The sequence below is a fragment of the Suricata suricatta genome, chromosome 3 (genome assembly GCF_006229205.1).
Source record: "Suricata suricatta isolate VVHF042 chromosome 3, meerkat_22Aug2017_6uvM2_HiC, whole genome shotgun sequence".
NCBI lineage: Eukaryota > Metazoa > Chordata > Mammalia > Carnivora > Herpestidae > Suricata > Suricata suricatta.
This window is the reverse complement of record NC_043702.1, coordinates 114,513,111-114,534,150: the sequence shown is the minus strand read 5'-3', so window position 1 is coordinate 114,534,150 and position 21,040 is coordinate 114,513,111. Positions and strand designations below refer to the sequence as shown.

General features: G+C 48.3%; 1 protein-coding gene across 1 annotated transcript in view; it reads left to right on the top strand.

The window, feature by feature from the left end:
* The window catches only part of LOC115287065 (kinesin-like protein KIF28P), a 78,759-nt gene that overhangs the window by 53,330 nt on the left and 4,389 nt on the right, over positions 1-21,040 (top strand). Inside the window, exons 12-22 of the mRNA XM_029933343.1 lie at positions 5,747-5,801; positions 7,203-7,326; positions 8,678-8,822; positions 12,902-13,020; positions 13,490-13,597; positions 16,506-16,786; positions 17,900-18,034; positions 18,742-18,908; positions 19,371-19,477; positions 19,711-19,870; positions 20,594-20,784. Coding sequence (XP_029789203.1) covers positions 5,747-5,801; positions 7,203-7,326; positions 8,678-8,822; positions 12,902-13,020; positions 13,490-13,597; positions 16,506-16,786; positions 17,900-18,034; positions 18,742-18,908; positions 19,371-19,477; positions 19,711-19,870; positions 20,594-20,784 — 1,592 coding nt within the window. The remainder of the gene's footprint in view (positions 1-5,746; positions 5,802-7,202; positions 7,327-8,677; positions 8,823-12,901; positions 13,021-13,489; positions 13,598-16,505; positions 16,787-17,899; positions 18,035-18,741; positions 18,909-19,370; positions 19,478-19,710; positions 19,871-20,593; positions 20,785-21,040) is intronic.

The window sequence follows — 21,040 nt, the reverse complement described above, 5'->3', positions numbered from 1 at the left end:
TTCTGTGACTAGCATATCTCACTCAGCCTAGTACCCTCCAGGTACATCTATGTTCTAGCAGGTGTTAGAATTCCTTCCTTTTTTTTTGCCCCGAAGTCGATTTTATTTTGAGAGATAGTGAGTAAGCAGAGAGAGAGGGAGAGAGAGAAAATCCCAAGCAGGTTCCGCACTATAAGCACAGAGATTGACGTGGGGCTCAACCTCATCAACCGTGAGATCATGAACCTGAGTTGGATGCTTAACTGATCGAGCCACCCAGGCACCCCAGAATTCCCTTCCTTTTAAAGGCTGAATAATATTCTATTATACATGTATATACCACATTTTGTTTATCCATTCAACCATGGGAAAACAACATGGTATTTCCACACCCTGGCTTTCTGCACCCTGGCCCTGAGCATGCCCCGGACTGGAGAGGACTCGCACTGGATGGAAGTGGGGCCCAGGTGTGGGGCAGGCCCCCCGGGGTGGGGGCGGCATGGTGCTCTCGGCCCTGTCCCAGGTCCGTCACTGCACAGAACAGAGGGCACAGACCAGGACCTTCCCTGTGGCCGGGATTTATCGCATCTCCTCAGGTACAGATTGGACAGTTTCGTCCTCCAGAATTCCTACCAATAAGGTGGAACTTGTAAGAAGTTAGGAATCCCTCCCCCGCTATAAAAGGGCAGAAAGTAAAACAATTATCCGGAATGTAGGGTAGTGTCCAGGAACTTATGACTAAAAATCCCCTCAGAGTGCAAACAGCACCCCCCCAAGCATTGGTCATGTTCACTTGTTAAGGTCAAATCCTGACAAATTTTGGTGTGGTTTTTTTTGGGGGGGTTTTTTTTGGTTTTTTTTGTCTGATCAAGCTCTAACATTTAATCATGGAGGTTGCTTATATACACAGCAGCGGGAAGAAAAATTGCAAGAGGAGGAAAGAATGCAAAGGGAGGTACAAGGTACCAGGGAATTTACAAATGTTGACAGATGGTAATCTTAGTTCCTGGGACCAACAGGTATTTACGACTCTCCAGGAACTAACAGTTATTTACAACCCGCTTGCCGCTTATCTAGCTGTAACATTCCACCAGAGTTAGTTAATAATGTTTTAACTTTTCCACCAGAGTTCTTTAACTCTTTCCTTGGCTCCCGGCAGATTTCATTCTATCTCATTGCCACGTAGTATTTCATTGTATATATAAATCACATCTTTTGGTCCATTTGTCAGTTGATGGAGATTTAGACTATTTCCATGATTTGACTATTGTTGAAAGTGCTGCTATGAACATCAGGCTACAAGTGTCCCTGTGCATCAGCACTCCTGTATCCCTTGGGGAAATCCCTAGCACTGCTATTGCTGGGTCGTAAGGGAGTTCTACTGTTAATTTTTTTTTAATGTTTTATTTAGTTTTTTGATACAGAGAGAGACAGAGCATGAGAGGGGGAGGGGCAGAGAGAGAAGGAGACACAGAACCAGAAGCAGGCTCCAGGCGGTCTGTACAGAGCCTGACGCGGGGCTCGAACCCACGAATGTGAGATCTGACCTGAGCCGAAGTCGGAGGCCTAACCGACTGAGCCACCCAGGCGCCCCTACTGTTAATTTTTTGAGGAACCTCCACTCTGTTTTCCAGAGCGGCTGCACCAGTTCACATTCCCACCAACAGTGTAGGAGGGTGCCCATTTCTCCACATCCTCGCCAGCATCTGTAGTCTCTTGATTTGTTCATTTTAGCCACTCTGACTGGCGTGAGGTGGTAGCTCAGTGTGTGGATTTGATTTGTATTTCCCTGATGAGTGACACTGGGCATCATTTGAAGTGTCTGTTGGCCACCTGGATGTCCTCTTTTGGAAAAGTGTCTTCACTGGATTATTTTGCTTTTCGGGTGTGGAGTATGGTGAGTTCCTTGTAGATTTTGGATACTAGCCCTTTATCCCATATGTCGTTTGCAAATATCATTTCCCATTCCATTACTTGCCTATTTGTTTTGTTGATTGTTTCCTTTGCAGTGCAGAAGCTTTTTACCTTGATGACTTTCATTTTTGCACCTGATATCCTTCCCTTTGGGGATGTATCAAGGAGGAAATTGTTGCAATTGAGGTCAAGGAGGTGGTTTTCTGTTTTCTCCTCTAGGGTTTTGATGGTTTCCTGTCTCACATTCAGGTCCTTCATCCATTTTAAGATTTGTGTGTGTGTGTGTGTATGGTGCAAGAAAGCGGTCTAGATTCATTTTTCTGCATGTTGCTGTCCAGTTCTCCCAGCACCACCTGCTAAAGAGACTGCCTTTATCCCATTGGATACCCTTTACTGCTTTGTGAAAGATTAATTGGCTGTATATTTATGGATCCAGTTCTGGGTTCTCTATTCTATTCCATTGGTCTACATGTCTGTTTTTGTGCCAGTACCATACTGTCTTGATGATGACAGCTTTGTAGTAGAGGATAAAGTCTGGGATTGTGATGCCTCCTCTTTTGGTTTTCTTCTTCAATATTACTTTGGCTATTCGGGGTTTTTTGTGGTTCCATACGAATTTTAAGATAATTTGTTCTAGCTTTGAGAAGAATGTTGTTGCAATTTTCATGAGGATTGCATTGAATGTGTAGATTGCTTTGGGTAATAATGACATTTTAACAATGTTTATTCTTCGGATCCATGAGCACGGAACGTTATTCCATTTCTTGGTGTCTTCTTCAATTTCCTTCAGAAGTTTTCTATAGATCTCAGCCTACAGATCTTTTACATCTTTGGTTAGGTTTATTCCTAGGTATTGTATGGTTTTTCATGCAATTATGAATGGGATCAGTTTCTTAATTTCTCTTTCTCTTGCTTTGTTATTGGTGTATAAAAATGCAACCGATTTCTGTATGTTGATTTTGTACCCTGCGACTTTGCAGAATTCATGAATCAGTTCTACTAGACTTTTGGTGGAGTTAAGTCGGGTTTCCCATGTAGAGTATCATGTGGTCTCTGAAAAGTGAAGGATTGACTTCATCTTTGCCAATTCTGATGCCTTTTATTGTCTGATTGGTGATGCTAGGCCTTCCAGCACTATGTTAAACAACAGAGGGGAGAGTGGGCATCCCTGTTGTGCTCCTGCTCTCAGGGGGGAAACTCTCAGTTTTTGCCCATTAAGGCTGATATTAGCTGTGGGCTTTTCATAAATGGCTTTTATGATGTTTAAGAAAGTTCCTTCTATTCTGACTTTCTCAAGGGTTTCTTCTATTAAGAAAGAATGCTATATTTTTGTCAAATGCTTTTTCTGCACCTATTGACAGGATCATATGGTTTTTATCTTTTCTTTTGTTAATGTGATGTATCACATGAATTGATTTGCAAACATTGAACCAGTCCTGTCACCGAGGAATGAATCCCACTTGAGGAATTCAATTTACTAGTATCTTGTTGAGTATTTTTGCATCTGTCTTTCCGTTTTCCATTTGTTTCCATATATTTTTAATTTTTCCTATGTTGCCTGATTGGCCCAATCATTCTTTCATAGGGTGGTCTTTAACCTCCTTGTTTTTGGAGGTTTTCCAGACTTTCCCCTGTGATTTCAAGTTTCATAGCATTGTGATCTGAAAGTCAATTCTTTTGTATTTATTGAGGGCTGTTTTATGACCCAGAACGTGGTCTATCTTGGAGAATGTATGATGTGCACTCAAGAAGAAAGTGAATTCCATAGGTTTGGGATGTAGAGTTCTAAATATATCTGTCAGGTCCATCTGGTCCAATGTGTCATTCAGGTTCATTGCCCTTAGTGTTTTTCTGTCTAATTAATCTATGAATTGGGGTAAATGGAGTGTTAAAGTCCCTTGCAATTTGCACGTTCTTAGCAAGAAGATTGTTTATGTTTGAGACTAATGATCTATGTATTTGGGTGCTCCCATTCGGTGCTTAGACATTTGTAATTGTAGCTTTTCCCGATGGAGAGACCTTGCAATTAGTATATAATGTCCTTCTTCATCTTTTGTGACTGCCTTTACTTTAAAGTCTAGTTTGTCCAATGAAAGTATGGCTATTCCAGCTTCCTTTTGACTTACATTCGCATGATAGATATTTCTCTATCCCTTTACTTTCAATCTGAAGGTGTCTGAAGGTCTAAAATGAGTGTCTTGTAGACAGCAAATAGATGGATATTTTTTTAACCCATTCTGCTACCCTATGTCTTGTGATTGGAGCATTTAGTCCATTTACACTCAGTGTTATCGAAAAATATGAGTTAAGAGTCTTTGTGTTCTCTGTAGGATTGATGATTGTAGTGGGGTCTCTGGTCCTTTATGTTCCTTGCAACATTTCCCTCACAGAATCCCCCATAGGATCTCTTGTAGGGCCAGTTATTGGTGATGAATCCCTTCGATTTTTGTTTGTTTGGAAAAACCTTGATCTCTTCTTCTATTCTGAATGACAGGTTTGCTGGACAAAGGAATTTTGGCTGCATATATTTCTTATTCATCACATTAAAGATTTTCCGACATTCCTTTCTGGCCTGCCAAGTTTCAGTAGGTAGGTCTGCTAGTATCCGTATGTGTCTCCCTTTGTATGTTACAGTCCGTTTATCCCTAGCTGCTTCCAGAATTCTCTCTTTATCTTTATATCTTGCCAGTTTCACTATGATATGTTGTGCAGAAGGTCGATCCAAGTTACGTCTGAGGGGAGTTCTGTGTGCCTCTTGAATTTCAATGGCTGTTTCCTTCCTCAGGTTGGGGAAGTTCTCAGTTATGATTTGTTCAAGAATCCCTTTAGCTCCTTTCTCTCTTCTTCTTCTGGAATTCCTATGATCCGGATATTGTTCCATTTGATACCACCACTCAGTTCGGGAATTCCCCTTTTGTGCTCATGGATCGATTTATCTCTCTCTTCCTTGGCTTCCTCCTTTTTTATTATTGTGTCTTCTAATTCGACTATTGTCTTCTCTGCCCCTTGGGTCCATGCAGTGGCTGCCTCCGTTTTATTATTCACCTCATTTGTAGCCTTTTTTGTGGCCACCTCCATTTTATTATTCACCTCATTTGTAGCCTTTTGGGTGGCCGCCTCCATTTTATTATTTACCTCATTTGTAGCCTTTTGGGTGGCCGCTTCCATTTTATTATTCATCTCATTTACAGCCTTTTGTAAATTTTGAAACTTCTTATTTATTGTATCAAAAGATTCTTTGATGCTTTTTTCAAGCCCAGTGATTAATTTTATGAAAAGTATTTTAAATTCTTGTTTAGTTAAGTTGCTTAGATCTGTTTTGAGCAGTTCTGTGGCTGTGACTCCTTCCTTGAATTTCTGTAGAGGAGCGTTCTTCTGTTTTGTCATTTTGGCTAGCTTTCTGTCTCTTGTCAGGTTTAAAAGCTTGCTTTGTGCTTGGCACCTTTGAGCATTGCTGTAGTAAAGGATCTCAGACACTGACCAGGGCCTGGCCGTTCAGGAGGTATTCTTTGAAGCGTGCTCCTTAGTCTCTCCTGTTGTGCCTTTGTTTACTTTCATTTCCTACTCCTAGTGATGGTTTGGACTCTCCACCATGTATGCATTGGTTTGTTCCTTGAAGTATCCCCAAGAGGGCGCAAGCGCCGCAGGCTGGCTTTCACGTCCTCTTTTTGCCAATGATGTCCAATCTCAAAGGAAACCTTTTCATTAACTTCTCACTCAGAAGGATGCGGGTGGTGTCGAGATCCACTCAAGCATTGAATTAAAGAAACCTGCAAAGCAGGAGCCTGTTTCCGCGCAGGTACAGACAGGGCCTGACAAATTTTGGAAAGTAATCATCCCAGTTCTTTCCAAGGTTCATCTGATGCTGGTCGGGCCGTTTCAAATGCCATCCATCTTCAAGGTTTGGGGTAAGTTGATGTGAACTGGCTTTGTCCCAGGATTTTGACCACTCCCTCCTCAGAAGGTTCTCAATATTTGTCTGGGCATTGCCGGGTGGGGCCACCAAACCTGGAGGACAAATTCCCAGACTGTCTTCAGGGACCCACTGCAGGGCTTCTAAAAGAAAGGCCTTTCATGCTCCCACGGAAATTCTTCCCATTGCACTTGCTTTGCATCCTGGGCTGTGAGGTCGGGAGGAAGGGAAGGCCTGTAGCTAGACCCTGTATTGTGATTCCACAAAAGGAGACACAAGTAGACGAGGCCAGCAAATGAAGAGAGTAAAGGGACAGACCTCCATGAGTGGCCCACGTCCTTTGTGGTCTTACCACCAAAAGCGATAGCATCCTCAGATCTCTGCTCAGAGCCCTCGCCAACTGGACAAAGGGAGAGCCCAGTCTTTGGCATGACCCCCTTCTTCAAGAGGAGGCCCTGTGGAACCCCATGACAGTTCTCATGAACTCAGAGCTGTCTCCTACCTCCATGGCTTCTCTGTTATTCCCCCCAGTTCCGGAGTGTCCTGACTGCCCACAGATTTCCAGCCAGTAGGCTCAATCAACTCCACAGAGACCCTGCCAACCAGTCCCTTGACATACCGCAGCCATTCTGAGCCAAAGCAGAGGGGAGGGGGCCTGTGCTGACAGGGTCTGGCTGACATGGCTTCGCCCCACACCGGCAGCCTCTGGGCCCCTCCCCTGACTCTTCCTGGGAATCCCCTCCTCTCCCTTTCTAGACCACGTCCTGTGGGGACCTGTAGATGGCTGAACTCCAGATGAGCTGGGGATAAAGCCTTTCCCACCACTTCCCTAGGCCCCACGCACACAAGGGATATGGATGGACAAGTCTTTCAACACCCAGAGCGTTCCATGGCAGCCAAGGAGCCTAGGAACATTCTAGAGTAGTTAGGAATCTGCTCATCCAGGGCACACGGATAATGTCCAGGGGGGCTTTCAATCTGACACCTCTGACATCCATCCGCAAGCCTTCAGCAATAAAGTCTGCCTTTGTATCAGAAACCGACTGATCTTGGTGACACGAACGCTATTATTAGTCAGGATTGGTCACCTGGACCAGCATCCCTCCCAAATCTCTTTCTTTCCATTTCCCCACTTCTCGGCCTGTGAGTTTTGGAGGACCCCAGCCGTCACCCTGCCTGTGCGGGCTCCTTATAGCCATTGGCCCTTATAGGGTGCTGGTTCTGTTGCTAAGAGAATCACTTTGCTGTCCTTCTCTGTCCGACCCCCTCAAGCTGCTTCCAGCCACGCTGCAGCATCTGTGGGTCTTACGTACACGTACGAGTGGGGAGTGACCAAAGCCCTATGTGCTAAAGTCATACTTATTTGGGTTACTTAGACGACCTCCTGTCTTTTTAGAATTTCAGATAAACATGCTTCCTTCACAAATTCTGATGGGAAGGTGACAGTCACGCCACACAGCAAATGCAAAGTTGTCATTAATGGGGTGCCCATCATGACCAAGACGAAGCTGCAGCATTTGGTAAACTTTCCTGCCTGGCCGCAGAATTTCCTCAATCCCACCGGAGAGCTAGGAGAAGGGGTCCTTGAGAGGTGTCCCAGGCCTCCATACGGTGGCAGGTGCTGGGCGGGGCAGGGCACCCGCCACCCCATGTCCCCTGCTACAACAGACATGGTCACAGCTTGGGGTTTGGAGAGCTGATAGTAACTGGCTGCGTGTTCTTGGGCAAGTCACTTCACCTCTCGGGAATTCATCTATAAATGTTTTCAAATTTACATATTTTGAGAGGAGGAGGGGGAGGGAGGGAGGGAGGATGAGCAGGGGAGGGGCAGAGAGAGAGGGAGAGATAGAATCCCAAGTAGCCTCTGGGCTATCAGCACAGAGCCTGACATGGGGCTCCTGGGGCTCAAGCCCACAAATCGAGAAACCGTGACTTGAACCGAGATCAAGAGTAGGACTCTTAACTGACTGAGCCACCCAGGTACCCCATCGGGACTTAATAAAACAGAAATGAGTGAACTAGAAGTTCACCAAGATTCTTTCCAGCCCTGACATTATATGATATCTTAGACTTCGTAAAGGATCTGCTGTTGGGAGGGACCATGCAGCATCTCGCGAACACGGGGCTCTCTGTCTCCTCCACACACCCCAGCCTCGGCCCCATGGACCACAGGGGCTCCCACTGCTTTCCCTGCTGCCTAGGCCCCTCTTTAACCCATCCTCCACACTAGTAGCCACAGAGAGCCTTCTAGACAAGCTAGTTGGATTAGAACATGCCCTCCTGGAAGTCCCTAGCGACCACCCTTTCAGAACCCCCATGTGGGCTGCCCAATCTCCCCACTGCCTCCAGCCTCACTGCTCCATCCAAAGTTCCCACGGACCTTCTCCTGATTATTCAAAACATCCCAGGTTCTGCTGGCAGCAGCCCTTGAAGACTTAGATAGCGCACCTTGGAAGAGGACCTCTCTGGTCCCTGGTGCAAACGAGGTGCCTGTATTGTACCTTCTGCAGAACCACCCCTATTTCATTCAAGCTTCTCTCTCAGGCTATGACACTGTTTGCCTATAAAATCTTAGAGGCAAACAGGTCTGTGTGGTTTCCACTGGGATTCCCAGAGTCCGATGCAGAGTCAGAGCTCCATGTGGGATAAAGGAAGAAATAAACAAAAGCATGCACACAAAAGCAAAATTGAATCTCTTCCTCCACATTCATGGGTCTCTTCCCTCTCTGGGGAACATATGACAGTTGTGTGATTTAACACAGCTGAGCTGGCCACGGGGCCTTGGCCTTGCGTGGAGCAGGCTGATGCCCCACCTCTGTGAAGACTCACGTGAGGGCAGCATGCTCCCCCAACCACTGGTTTCCTCCCTAGGACCGCATTATCTTGGGATCCAACAGCGCCTACCTCTACATTGGGTTTCCATCAGAGCGAGACAGTGAAGACTTGAACAGGTTCGACTACGACTTCTTCCAGCTAGAGAGAGCAGCTGCAGAGGGAGTGAGCATGGACAAGCTCGGTGAGCGGCCCCGGGTCCTGCCTTCCAGCATTTTCCACATGCTAATCTAAAAGCAACTGCTTCCACTGTCTGCTCTCCTGCCTTCCTTTAGAAAATAATCTTTTGTTGTTTCAAAGTGAAACATTTAGAACATAAAAATACGATTTCTGTACTGTAGAGTGAGTACATGTCAGCATTAATTTATTAAACTATGTCATTAATAAACGGAGAAGGTGATAGATACAGTTGACCCTTGGACAACATGGGTTTGAATGGCATGGGTCCCTTTACACATGGCAGTGGGGGTTTTGTTTTGTTTTTATAAATACAGCACAGTCCTGTAAATATATTTTCTTTCTTATGACTTTCCTAATAACATTTTTCTCTACCTTACTTTATTGTAAGCGTATAATACATACAACATACAAAATATGTATTAATCAACTGTTTATTGGTAAGTCTTCAGGCCAACAATAGGCTATTAGTAGTTAAGTTTTGGAGGAGCCAAAAGTTAAGTGGATTTTTGACTATACGGTGGGTCAGGGCCCTAACCCTTACCTTGTGCAAGGGTCAACTATATAGCATTTGAGGGAAGAATCCTGAAATAATACTGACTTAGACAAAGCTGATTGATGGTCTTTGGGGCAATAATCTACTGGACAAAAGTTATTTTAATTTGCCAATCTTCAAATCACCACCTCACAGTTCAGAGTTGAGGCCCCAGTGGATAGTTGAGTGAGTGCACACTGCTACATCCTCCTAGGGAATCAGAATCTCTACACAAGGCTCTGCTATGACCTATACTTTTTTTAAATGTTTGTCCATTTTTGAGAGAAAGAGAGAGAGTGTATGAGCAGGGGAGGGGAAGAGAGGGAGACACATTATCTGAAGCAGGCTCCAGGCTCTGAGCTGTTTGCCTCAAACTCATCAACTGCGAGATCAGGACCTGAGCTGAAGTCAGATGTTTAATTGACTGAGCCACAGGCACCCCTCTGCTGTGATCTCTAAAGGACAGTCATCCTTCTCCCTTATTTCCATGCTCTGGATGACTTTTCTCGACAGCTTCCTCCGTACTCTGCAGCCACTGTGTGGCTCCGTCAGGCACGGTCCCACTGTATCATGGCCAGCAGTCCACAGTGGCCAGTCAGCCTGTCCCCAATCTGGACATGCTCCTCCCTCATTCCGTGGAGCCTCTTGCCATGGTGGGGAAGCATTTTGTGTCCTTCTCTGACCCTCATATCAGGAGGCATGTGGTGTTAGGTTGTCCACTATTGGTGATGTTGACTATGATCATTTTGTTAAGGTGGTGGCTGCCAGTTTTCTCCACCGTAAATTACTAATTCTCTCTTTTAATTACTATTTTATGAACAGAGGTCTTGATATATAGATACCCTGTACTTCATCATACTTTCACCGACTAGTTTTAAGATCCTTTGATCATTCTTGCTTGGATGAATCATTATGATGATTTTTGTCAAATGGTAAATCTCTAGCTCTGGCATTTCTTCTACATTTATTTGAAAATAATCTACTGTAAGAAAGAAGTAGTGTCTCCTATTTGTTTATCCACTTATTTATGTCAGTATGAACTCACAGAGTCCTATTTTACTTGATGGGTTTTTATCTGTTGGTTTCAGAGTTTATTGTTTTAAATTTATTTATTTTAATGTTTATTTTCTGAGAGAGAGACAAAGCATGAGTAGGGGAGGGGCAGAGAGAGAGGGAGACACAGAATCTGAAGCAGGCTCCAGGCTCTGAGCTGTCAGCACAGAACCTGATGTGGGGCTCGAACCCACAAACTGAGATCATGACCTGAGCTGAGGTTGGACACTCAACAGACTCAGCCACCCAGGTGACCCCCGCACACCCCCATCCCTGTGCCATCAAACACTCTTCAGGGGTCATTCCCATCATGCAAACATCCTCCATTGTCTTAGAAGAACAAACAAAGTCCTACGTGACCCACGCCCCTCTCTAGCTACTGCCCTATTTCTTTTGTTCCCTTTTATAGAAACTACTAAGCTGTTCCCACCTTGTCATTTCCCAGGCGCGCCCTGGCCACCTCCAGTCTGGCCTCTGTCCCTGCCATTCCCTGACACCAAGCACTCTGTGCTCCAGATCAGTAGGCACCTGCCCATGGCCATCTTACTGAGGGCTCAACAATGTTTCACCTGGCTGAGTACCCGCTTCCTTGTGAACTCTTCATCTGGGGACAGTACATTCTCTTGGTTTCCTTCCAAGCCAGTTCTCCCACATCCCCTTGGCTGGCTCCCCGTCATCTAAGCCATGCTGAGCGTGGACCCTGAGACTTTTCTCTTCTCAAGATAGATGCCCACCCCCAGCCCCCATCCAGCCTCAGTGGCTCTCGGTGGCATCTACACTAACAACCCTAGGCTCCTCTCTTTGCTACCTACTTGCCCTCTACCTCGTATCTTCATCCAGCTGCCTTCTTGATATCTCTGCCTGCATATCCCATAGACATTCAGCCACTCACACACTCTGTTTTCACACCCACGATTTACCACCTCGCACCTAGTTCAAGCCCCTCACGTAAGCCTGCTCCCTTCCCTCACTTCCTCAGCCAGTCTACCTTCGCTCTGTCCTCCTATGTTGCCATTTATTTCCATGCGAGCCACCATCCTCTTGCGGGAACTGCGCAGTTGCCTCCTCACTTACCAGATTATGACACTCTTGGACAGAAAAGTATTCATCAACATCTCAGTGTTCTTAGAATAAAACCCGATCTCCTTACCATGGCCCTGAAGGCCCTATATGATCTACCACAGCCTCACCTCACACCCCTCTCTCCTTACCTCACATGGAAACTTACTGGTCATCTTTCTGCTCCTGGAGTACCCTTTTCTGCCTCAGGGCCTTTGCATTGCTGTTTGTTTTTCTTTGCATCTTCTGCTCATTCTCAGCTTTCATCTCTCAGCTCAAGTCTTACTCCTCAGATGGATCTTCAGATGGATGTGAGTGTGAGGAGCAGCTCACACACACCAGTGCCTACGCTGCCCTAAAGTGCACAGGGGTGCGTGAACTTGCCTTGCATGCACGGGTGGAGGGAAGTAGGATGTACCCACACACGTGCAAAATCATCTCTCCCTTTTCCCTACACTAGAGTTTTCTCCTCTGAATCTTGGCAAGATAAATTGATTTGAAATTCACCTCCTTGTTTAATTTCTGCTGAAGCCCCAGACCAGGGCAAACAAGCAAGGCTCTGTGGTACCAAACCTATCGACTCCATTCACTCCTTCCTTCACTCTCTCACAAGGCTGACTGCACACCCTCCCCAGCCCAGGACGGGTGGCACAGTGAGGCTGAACACACCCCAGACCCTGGGCTGAAAGCACTAGGCATCGAGTGAAGACTGTGGGTTCCTGACAAGGTGGCCAGGGGCAGTTCTGGGAAACCAGACTTTGGGGCCACAGGGCACACATGAATCCTCGGAGAGCCCAGAGTCCCCAACTCAAGGCCGTGCTAGCCCGGGGTCCAGCGGGGGGTCTGCTCCAAGCCACCCACACAGAGCAGGACAGACTGCCTGCTATGACTTCCAGAAAAATCCCCGGACCTTCCCTCTAGCTGACTACGTCCCCCCTCTGGGATGCTCCACAGCTGCCTTAGTCAAGGTTGAGACCATAGGTGGGAACCAGAGGCAGAGACTCATGAGGCCAAGACTCATGGCCAGGATGAACAGCGGCTTTAGCAAAAGTCAGGCTGCGGCTTTTCTGCCCACGTATTTTTTTCCTAAAAATCACATATTTGTAATTTGATTTTTTAATTATTTTTGTTTTAATGTTTACTTTTGAGAGAGACAGAACATGAGCAGAGGAGGGACAGAGAAAGAGGGAGACACAGAATCCCAAGCAGGCTCCAAGCTCTGAGCTATAAGCACAGAGCCCGACGTGGGACTCAAACCCATGAACCGTGAGATCAAGACCTGAGCTGAAGTCAGATGCTCAACCAACTGAGCCACCCAGGCGCCCCATGTAACTTTCAAATGTAGACAGTTGGTGAACTATCAAATAACAGAGTATATAAGCATATAAGTGAATCCCCCAGAAGTGACCGACCGTCAGGGAACTCTGCTGGCTTTCCAGGGGCTGCGAGCCACAGCGATGGGAAAGCGGACCCCAGCGTGCTGGCGGTGTTCCAGGACTATGTCAGACTGATGCCCCTGGTGGCAGAAGCCAACCAAATGGGCGAAGAGCTGAAGAAGGTAAGAGCTGGAAGACAGCGTGATGCCAGGTCTGGGAGGACCTCAGAGAGCAGGGTCTATGGCCCCTCACTTCCACTGCCCCAGCTGGCTTCACAGTATTGATAAGGACACGGGCCCTGGAGCGGGCCCTGGAGAGGTGAGGGGCTCCACCCAGGACCCCACGGTGAGCCAGTGACAGACCCCAGGCCAACACCCAGGCCTCACTAGTCCTGGCCACCATGGCCACCAGGTCCCCAGACCAATGCTTGCTTGCCAGGCCACCCCTTCCAAGTTGCCCTCCAGGGGGGCTTCTCTGGGTCCTGGAGTGTTTGGGCACAGAGAGACCCGAATGGTGGGTGGTCCCCCAGTGACACAGGACACTTGTAAGACACGTCTGCACTGTGGGAACATGCAAGGATGAGAACGAAATGGCAGGGACGGGGCGGGCCACGCAGGGCGGGGCGACTCAGTGAGAAGCAATCTCCTACAGGGGCTCAGGATGGAACTGAAGGTGAAGAATTTAGCGGCGTCAGACTCCAGGGGACACGAGCTACAGAAGGAGGTCATGGTGAAGGTGACCAACCAAAGGACCCACGAGGTGAGGGTGCCTCTGGAGATGGGTTTCTGAGGGGCTCTCACGGGGACAGAGGTTGGTTTGACCCCCTGCAGCCTGTGGAGACCCAGTGAAGGGCTCCGCATATTCCCAGTGTGAGCTGGGCTCTGGGACAGGGGACCCTCCTGCTCCGTGATTCCCTCCTGGGCCTCTCTCCCACACAGCACCAAGTCCTGGGGTCACTCCTGACCACCACTCTTCATTTACTTTTATTATTTTTTCTAATGTTTGTTTTTGAGAGAGAGAGAGGGAGGGAGGGAGAGATTGTGTGTGTGTGAGCAAGGGAGGAGCAGAGAGAGGAGACAGAGGATGCCAAGTAGGCTCCAAGCTGTCAGCACAGAGCTCGACTTGGGGCTCGAACTCATGAACTGTGAGATCATGATGTGAGCTGAAGTCAGGCACTTAACAGACTGAGCCCCCGGGTGCCCCTCCCTCTGTTTTGGCTCTTCCTCTGGCCAGCACGCCAAGATGGCCTCCTGGGTACCCTCAGGGACAGGGCAAATGGGTCTCAGTCCCTTCCTGTTGCTACAGCAGGACACCAGAGCTGGAGGCTGGGAGCCCAAGGTCAGGCACAGGTGCACTGGGTAGCTGGTGAGGGACACTTTCTCGCTGCGTCCCTCACATGGCGCTTGGGGTCAGGGAGCACGCGGGGGCCTCTTTCCTAAGGGCGCTGACTCCATGTGTGAGGTCCCCACCCTCACGGCCCCACCTCCTTGGACCATCACTCGGAGGGTCAGCTTTCAACAGAAGGGTTGTGTCGGGGGACACAACATTCAGTTCATGGCAGCAGGCTTGATGCTGCTCACCTCACACCCCCAGTGCAGCCTTCAGAAGTCACGGGGTGACTCGAGGGGTCTCCAGGGACACCCACTCCCTGGGAAGCTGACCTTGACTTCTGCACGAGGTCTCTGGAGCAGAATCCTCAATGTGTGCACCTGTGATCTTGTTTCTGTGTTTTCTGGAAGAGGCCATCGGGACCAAGGAGTTTTGGTGACCCAGAACGCCACACGCCTCTGGGGCCAGGCCCACGCTTTGGTTTGGCCATCTCCTACTGTCTTGTCAGACCTTGTTTTGAGGAGATTTGACGTTATTCTGTATTTCACGGATTACAGTTTAAGGTGAATTGAAAAGAGATTTTATGCAGCCTTTCCTACGATTAGCAGAAGGGTTCCCTGAACACGCAGGCTGCTGTCGCCAGAAACAGAAGCCAAGACGGCATTTGACACTTTACTGTTAGGCACGCGGCACGGGGGCCGAGGGCCTGCTTCTGTGTGCAGCTGCCCCGGGCATCTTTTAAGGGACTTGTGCCAAATGATCTGATGGTGATTTTGTTTCTGTTTTACCCTTTTCTCAGACAGAAATTAATCTCACTGACCTGTCATCTTCAAGGCTGTCCCCTTTTACCTTCTGAATGTGTCCGTGGCCTTTCCCCAGGGGGCCTCGGAAATGCTGGCTGTCCCCTGGTCCTTCTAGAAGGTTTTGTGTGTGCGGTTGTGAAGGGATGACAATAGGCTAGTCCACAGCACCAGTGCATGTACACACACACACACACACACACACACACACACACACACACGTGGCACTCTTGTGGAGGTCCATCTTGCAAATGTTGGCCCCAATCTGCTGGAGTGTGAACACAGGGGGAGGAGATAGGCCCCTCCCCACCCCCAGGCCACTTTGTGTGACTGTGGAGAGACACGTCAGGGATGATTCAGGAACAAGCCGGGGCTGTGTGAGGGAGGGAGGGACTCTGCCCTGACTTTGCAGCCGTGTCTGTGTGAGAGCTTCTGGCCAGGGGTCTCTGTGCTCTGCCCAGGGCCCCACAGGGGACAGGAGGGTCAGCAGAGATGCTGGCCAATCCCACAGAGCCCCACTGAGCTGTCACAGGGCCTGGGGTTCGCTGTGTCCGGCAGGAAGGATGCAGATGCCCCTCCACCCCCGGAGCCTGTGCTGCGCACTGCCACGGTCAGATTCACACGTGGTCTCTACAACAGAGATCGAGGCGTGGGTCAGTTACCTGGGCATTTTTCACGGCGCTCAGAGAAGGGGTTACTGGTTTACGTGGTAACTGCTCTCGATGCAAATCTTACAGTCCAGAACTTTCCATCTAACTTGCACGCCTGTCCCTCATGCAGGGATAGATGGCAGAAGGTTCTTGCGGGGGGTGTGAGTGCACACATTATCGCCTCACAGCCCAGCGCAGCCCTCCCTGTGCTAAAAGCAAGGGGCCGGCAGAACTTTGCTTTCTGGGGGCCTGAAGGTCTGAAAGGCTGTTTCCTTGCTTCTTGAAGCTTCTAGAAACCCCCATGCTCCTGAGTTTATGGCCCTCGGGCTCCATCTCCAAAGTCAGCCACACGGCCTCTTCCTGACCTCCCTTCAGTCGCCGTCTGACCGTCTCTTCTGCTTCTTCCTCCACATTTAAGGTCCATGGGATTACACTGGTCCCACCAGGATTATCCAGGCATTTCTCCCCATTTTAAGATCAGCTGATAAGCAAACTTCATTCCATCTACAACTGTAGTTCCCTTTTCCACATAAGGTAACGTGTTGACAGGTTCCAGAGACTGGGACACAGACATCTTCAAGGCCACTCTTCCGTGTCCCATGAGTCTAAGAGCTTCATCTCTCCTGGGACAGCGTCTAATGCTTCCACTGTCTCCTCTAAGTTATTAATTTATTAGGCTCAAGCAACTCAAGAAATAATGGAATGATGGGTTGGGAACCAACGTGGACTCCCAGGCGATCTCTCACCAAAGCTAGGTTTGGCGAGAGTGTTAGGGGGCTCTTAGGACCCCAAACCCGGCCCATCTTGGGGAGCGTGCTGGGAAAAGTGAAGGGAATGAACTGTGAGCTCGTGAAATACAATACCGGTGACCTACCTTTGTGTTTGTAGGTGTGGATTTGGTCAAAAGCCAAGTTTATCAATAGGAAATTTCTAATGGAGGAACTTTACCAGCGCTTTCTGGATGGAGAAGACAGCCATGTGGCTCAGGAAGATGACCCCTTCTGGGACCCTGTGGAGGTCATCCACTTGGGCTCAGCCCACGTCTGGCTCCAGTCCCTCGCCTACTCCATGAAGTTCGAGGAGCAGGTGGAGTTCCTGAACTGTGATGGGAAGGAAGAGGCTGTGGTGCACGTCCACATGACTCCCTGCTCCCCGGAGGGATGGTGGGTGTCTCCTCCCTCCCCTACCCCCACCCAGCCCCATCCTGGCAGAAAACTCCCAGCATGCCAGAGTTCTCCTGGACGAGGTGGTCAGCTTGGTGTTGCCCAAAGCACTCATTCAGTCATGATTCGGCCTCATCAAATCTGATTTTTCCACGGCGGCCAAATCGGCTGGCCTGGAATATCTCAGATCCTTGCTAATGAGGCCCAAGGGCTGGAAGCAGAAAGCCTTCTCCATCCGTGGTATAGGCTCCCATCAGTTTTCTGTCCCCTTCCTCAAGGTAAGGACTGAGGTGCCGTTGTTCCCTGACTGGGCCTCATTCTGAGTTCGCCGACATTCTGTGGGGACAGGCGTTGCGGGAACTCTGCCACACTGTCCTTTGCCTTCCTCTCTGGGCCCCATTCCCTCTCTCTAGGCCATGGGCAGTCCACGGTGTTTTCACAAAAGCCCAGGTCTCTCAGCAATTCTAAGCAAAGAGGCGGGCATCTGGGGGTCTGGTCTGGGTGCGAGGTCCTCTTAGTCTTAGGCACCCGGGGCAGGCTTCCTGTCTTTCTGATGGGGGGGGCAGCTCAGAGCCGTGGGGTTCTGGGACCCGGAGACCAAGCTGACCATCAACTCACCATCTTTAGTGGGACTCTAAGCAACTCTCTGGTCCCTTGGCCACCTCGGGCTTCTAAGCTGCTGGAGGGTTTCTCTCTCATTGCCAATCGATAAGGTGACATTATAGCTTACAGGCTCCATGTGAGGTTGACATGAGAGATGTCCCCTGTTGGAAAGCTGTCCAAACTGGTTCATGAACTTGTGGGCCTGGAGTTGATTCCGGACTGTGAAGAGTTCCGCAAGGAAAGGGACACCTTGAGAGGCTCCATCCTCTACCCCACCGGGTCTCCAGTGCTTGTTGCCTATCACATGGAGCGGTTATGCCGTGGTTTCTTCCTCCAGAGACTGTGAGCTCCCTGGATGCCCCTTGAATGAACAAATTCCACAGTCGGTAATGCTCGTCTGTTCTTCAGGGAAGCTGGCCGTCTCTTAAGGGTCTCGATATCCCCTTAGATGACACAACTGTCATCTGCTTGGGCCTAGGCTAACCTGTGACCCATGCTGTCCTCCTCTGTTTGTAGAGCGTGCGGTGAGGAGGACGTGGTTATCGACCCTTCGGAGCTGCTGGGCAGGAGGATGGATTTCCAGGTTGGCCTCGTGCGGGGCCTTGGCATCAAGTGGCTGAAGGAGGATGCAGAGCGGGGCATTCAGATGGGGTACTGGTCTGTCCCGCGACGTGCTGCACACACACACACCCCCTCTCCGTGGGCCTTGGCGGGAGGGAGTCTCTCAAATTTGAAAAACAAGTTTATCATGAAATTTTCTTAAGTTTTTCTGCTTGCTCAACCCCCAAATGACTTTTTCCCCATCTAATAGAATCCCCATATCCTTCTAGGTTGCTGGACTGAACGCAACGTTTATTGATCTTAAGTGACTGGAGCAGTAGTCAGAAATTCTAATTATCTGATAGACTATCCAGGAAAGCTATACTATCTATGCAGAATTGGTTCGGGTTTCTTTTTCCCAGTTGGAAATGAAAGGACTATCACAATGTGGAAGAAATGCTAGATAGGCCTCACCAGACTAAAAGACAGTAAGAGGTAAAGCCATAAAGAAAGGGAAAATGGAAGGACAAAAACCAAACCACTACTTCCCATGGAAAATTAACAATTTTAGATTATTCAAATATAAAGTGTTTCTCAAAATACCCATTTCCTTTCTGCTGGACATTTAACATTGTCCATGTAGCGATGCTGCTTGGGTTAAGTAGCGGAGATGTTGGGGTTGGCCAGCATGAGAACCCATTACAGCTCATCCTACTTCAAGTAACCAAGCCAGGAGATCATTCTTTGACTCCTCTGATCCATTTCTTTATAAAAGTATCCCTTCTGGCTTTAAATTAGGTTTTATGTTCTTTTCTCAGGTACAGAATTTATGATCTTTCAAGCACTTTATATTCCAAGCCTGTATGGAAAACTGTGAATCCTCAAATAGAAGAAACGGTCCAATTTACAGCCTTAAACGCATCTCAGGAGTTTCTGAATTATTTACAAACAAATGCTCTCATTATTGATTTATGGGGTCTTCCAGGTACCATGTTTGCCTTCTCTTTAGCTCGATGCATTCTTCAATCATATATATCAATATATATATTGATATATCTAGGGCTGCCAAGGATGTGGAGGTGGGAGGGGGTCAGGGTCTTAATAGCCAAGAGTTGTCTTCCCCTGGGTCCCTGGACTCTAGTCCACAGGGGATTATAGGGTTTAAATCTCTTTATGTAGGGGTGTCTGGGGGGCTCAGTTGGCTAAGTGTCTGACTATTGATTTAGACTCAGGTCATGATCTCACAGTTCATGAGTTTGAGCCCTGCACTGGGCTCTGCACTAACAGCATGAAGCCTGCTTGGGATTCTCTCTCCCTCTCTCTCTCTGCCCCTCCCCTGATGGTGCTCTCTAAATAAATAAACATTTTTAAAAAGTCTCTTCACACAACACTGGGTCTGGATAGTGGAGACGGTTCTTTCCTTGATGGTGTCTCTCTCATATCACAGAAGGTTGTGCCCAGATGAACTGCTCTCATCCGGACCTCACGGTCACAAGTGAAGGCCACATCATGGTGGACACCAAGAAAATGTCCACGGTGGTGGATACGGGCCAGGTGTGCACATTTATGTGACACTCAAGTGGACGTCTCTGATGACAGCTGCTTAGGGATCATCGGTGTTCCTTCCACTTAACAAATGGCTTCCTTGTTTATACCTGTGTTCCTTCAGGGGCTTCAACCCTGCTCCCCACACCCTTACCCCCACCCCACCTAGTGGGGTAAAACTGCCAGTCCCAAAGGGTATATAGGTAATCCCTCAAAAGTCTAACCTGATGTGTTCTTTGTAGACTCCTTCAAATCAGATATCGGAACTCTACATGAAGTTGCTCAAGTTCGAACGGGAGACGGAGCTGCTCAGGAGTGTTAACAGAGCCCTGAGAGAGGAGAACGCCTTTCTCAAACAATCCATTGAGAAGGTCGGTTCTACTCCACAAGGTGAGAAGCTGTGCAAGTCTTAGCTGTTAAGTTTCTCTCTAAACTCCTATATCTGAGATGTATATATTTTTTTTTAATAAAAATTTAATTTATTTTTGAGAGACAGGCAGCTTGAGAAGGGGAGGGTCAGAGAGAGAGGGAGACACAGAATCAGAAGCAGGCTCCAGGCTCTGAGCTAGCTGTCAGCATAGAGCCCTACGTGGGGCTTGAACCCATGAACTGTGAGATCATGACCTGAGCCGAAGCCGGGCGCTTAACCAACTGAGCCACCCAGGCACCCCTATATTTCCTTTTTTTTAATTTTAATGTTTATTTTTGAGAGAGAGAGAAAGCGAGCGAGCACATGAGCAGGGGAGGGTCAGAGAGAGAGGGAGATAAAGAATCGAAAGCAGGCTCCAGGCTCCGAGCTGTCAGCACAGAGCCCGAAGTGGGGCTCAAACTCGTGAACCGCGAGATCATGACCTGAGCTGAGGTCGGACACTTAACCAACTTTACACAAAGATGTGTTTAATGACTTAATCTATATCTTGTTTCATAAAAAGAGAGAGAGAGAGAGAGAGAGAGAGAGAGAGAGAGAGAGAATTCTTTTCCCTTCTGCCTGGTAAGATTTCTTTGGATGTGTCTCAACTGATGCTTGATATGCACTGGTATAGACTGCCACCAAGGTAAACATGTCCATGGAGACTTGGAAGAAGAGCAGGTGCTAATAAATGTCCACTCTCCTTGCCCTCCCAGCACACAAGCTTTCCGATGCCCTGAAGGTGACTTGGACAGCAGCGCGCCCGCCGGCAGCCAGAGAGGCAAGCCCAGTGCGCACCGGACCGGCCAGCTCGGACAGAGAGTTCGCCAAAGCCCTGAAGCTGCTCTACCACAGCATGAACGTGGCAAGAGGGCAGCTTCTCAGACTGAGACAAGCCAAACCTCCTGTAAGTAATCAGGACCCGGGAGCAAAAGGAAGCTTCTTCCATTCAATTTAGGCATTGGAAATAACTGCATTTAAAAAAAAATTTTTTTAATGTTTATTTATTTTTGAGAGAGAGAGAAAGAGAGAGAGAGAGACAGACAGGGCATAAGCAGGGGAGAGGCAGAGAGAGAGGGAGACACAGAATCCCAAGCAGGCTCCAGGCTCTGAGCTGTCAGCAGAAAGCCTGATGCAGGACCTGAACTCATGATCCATGAGAT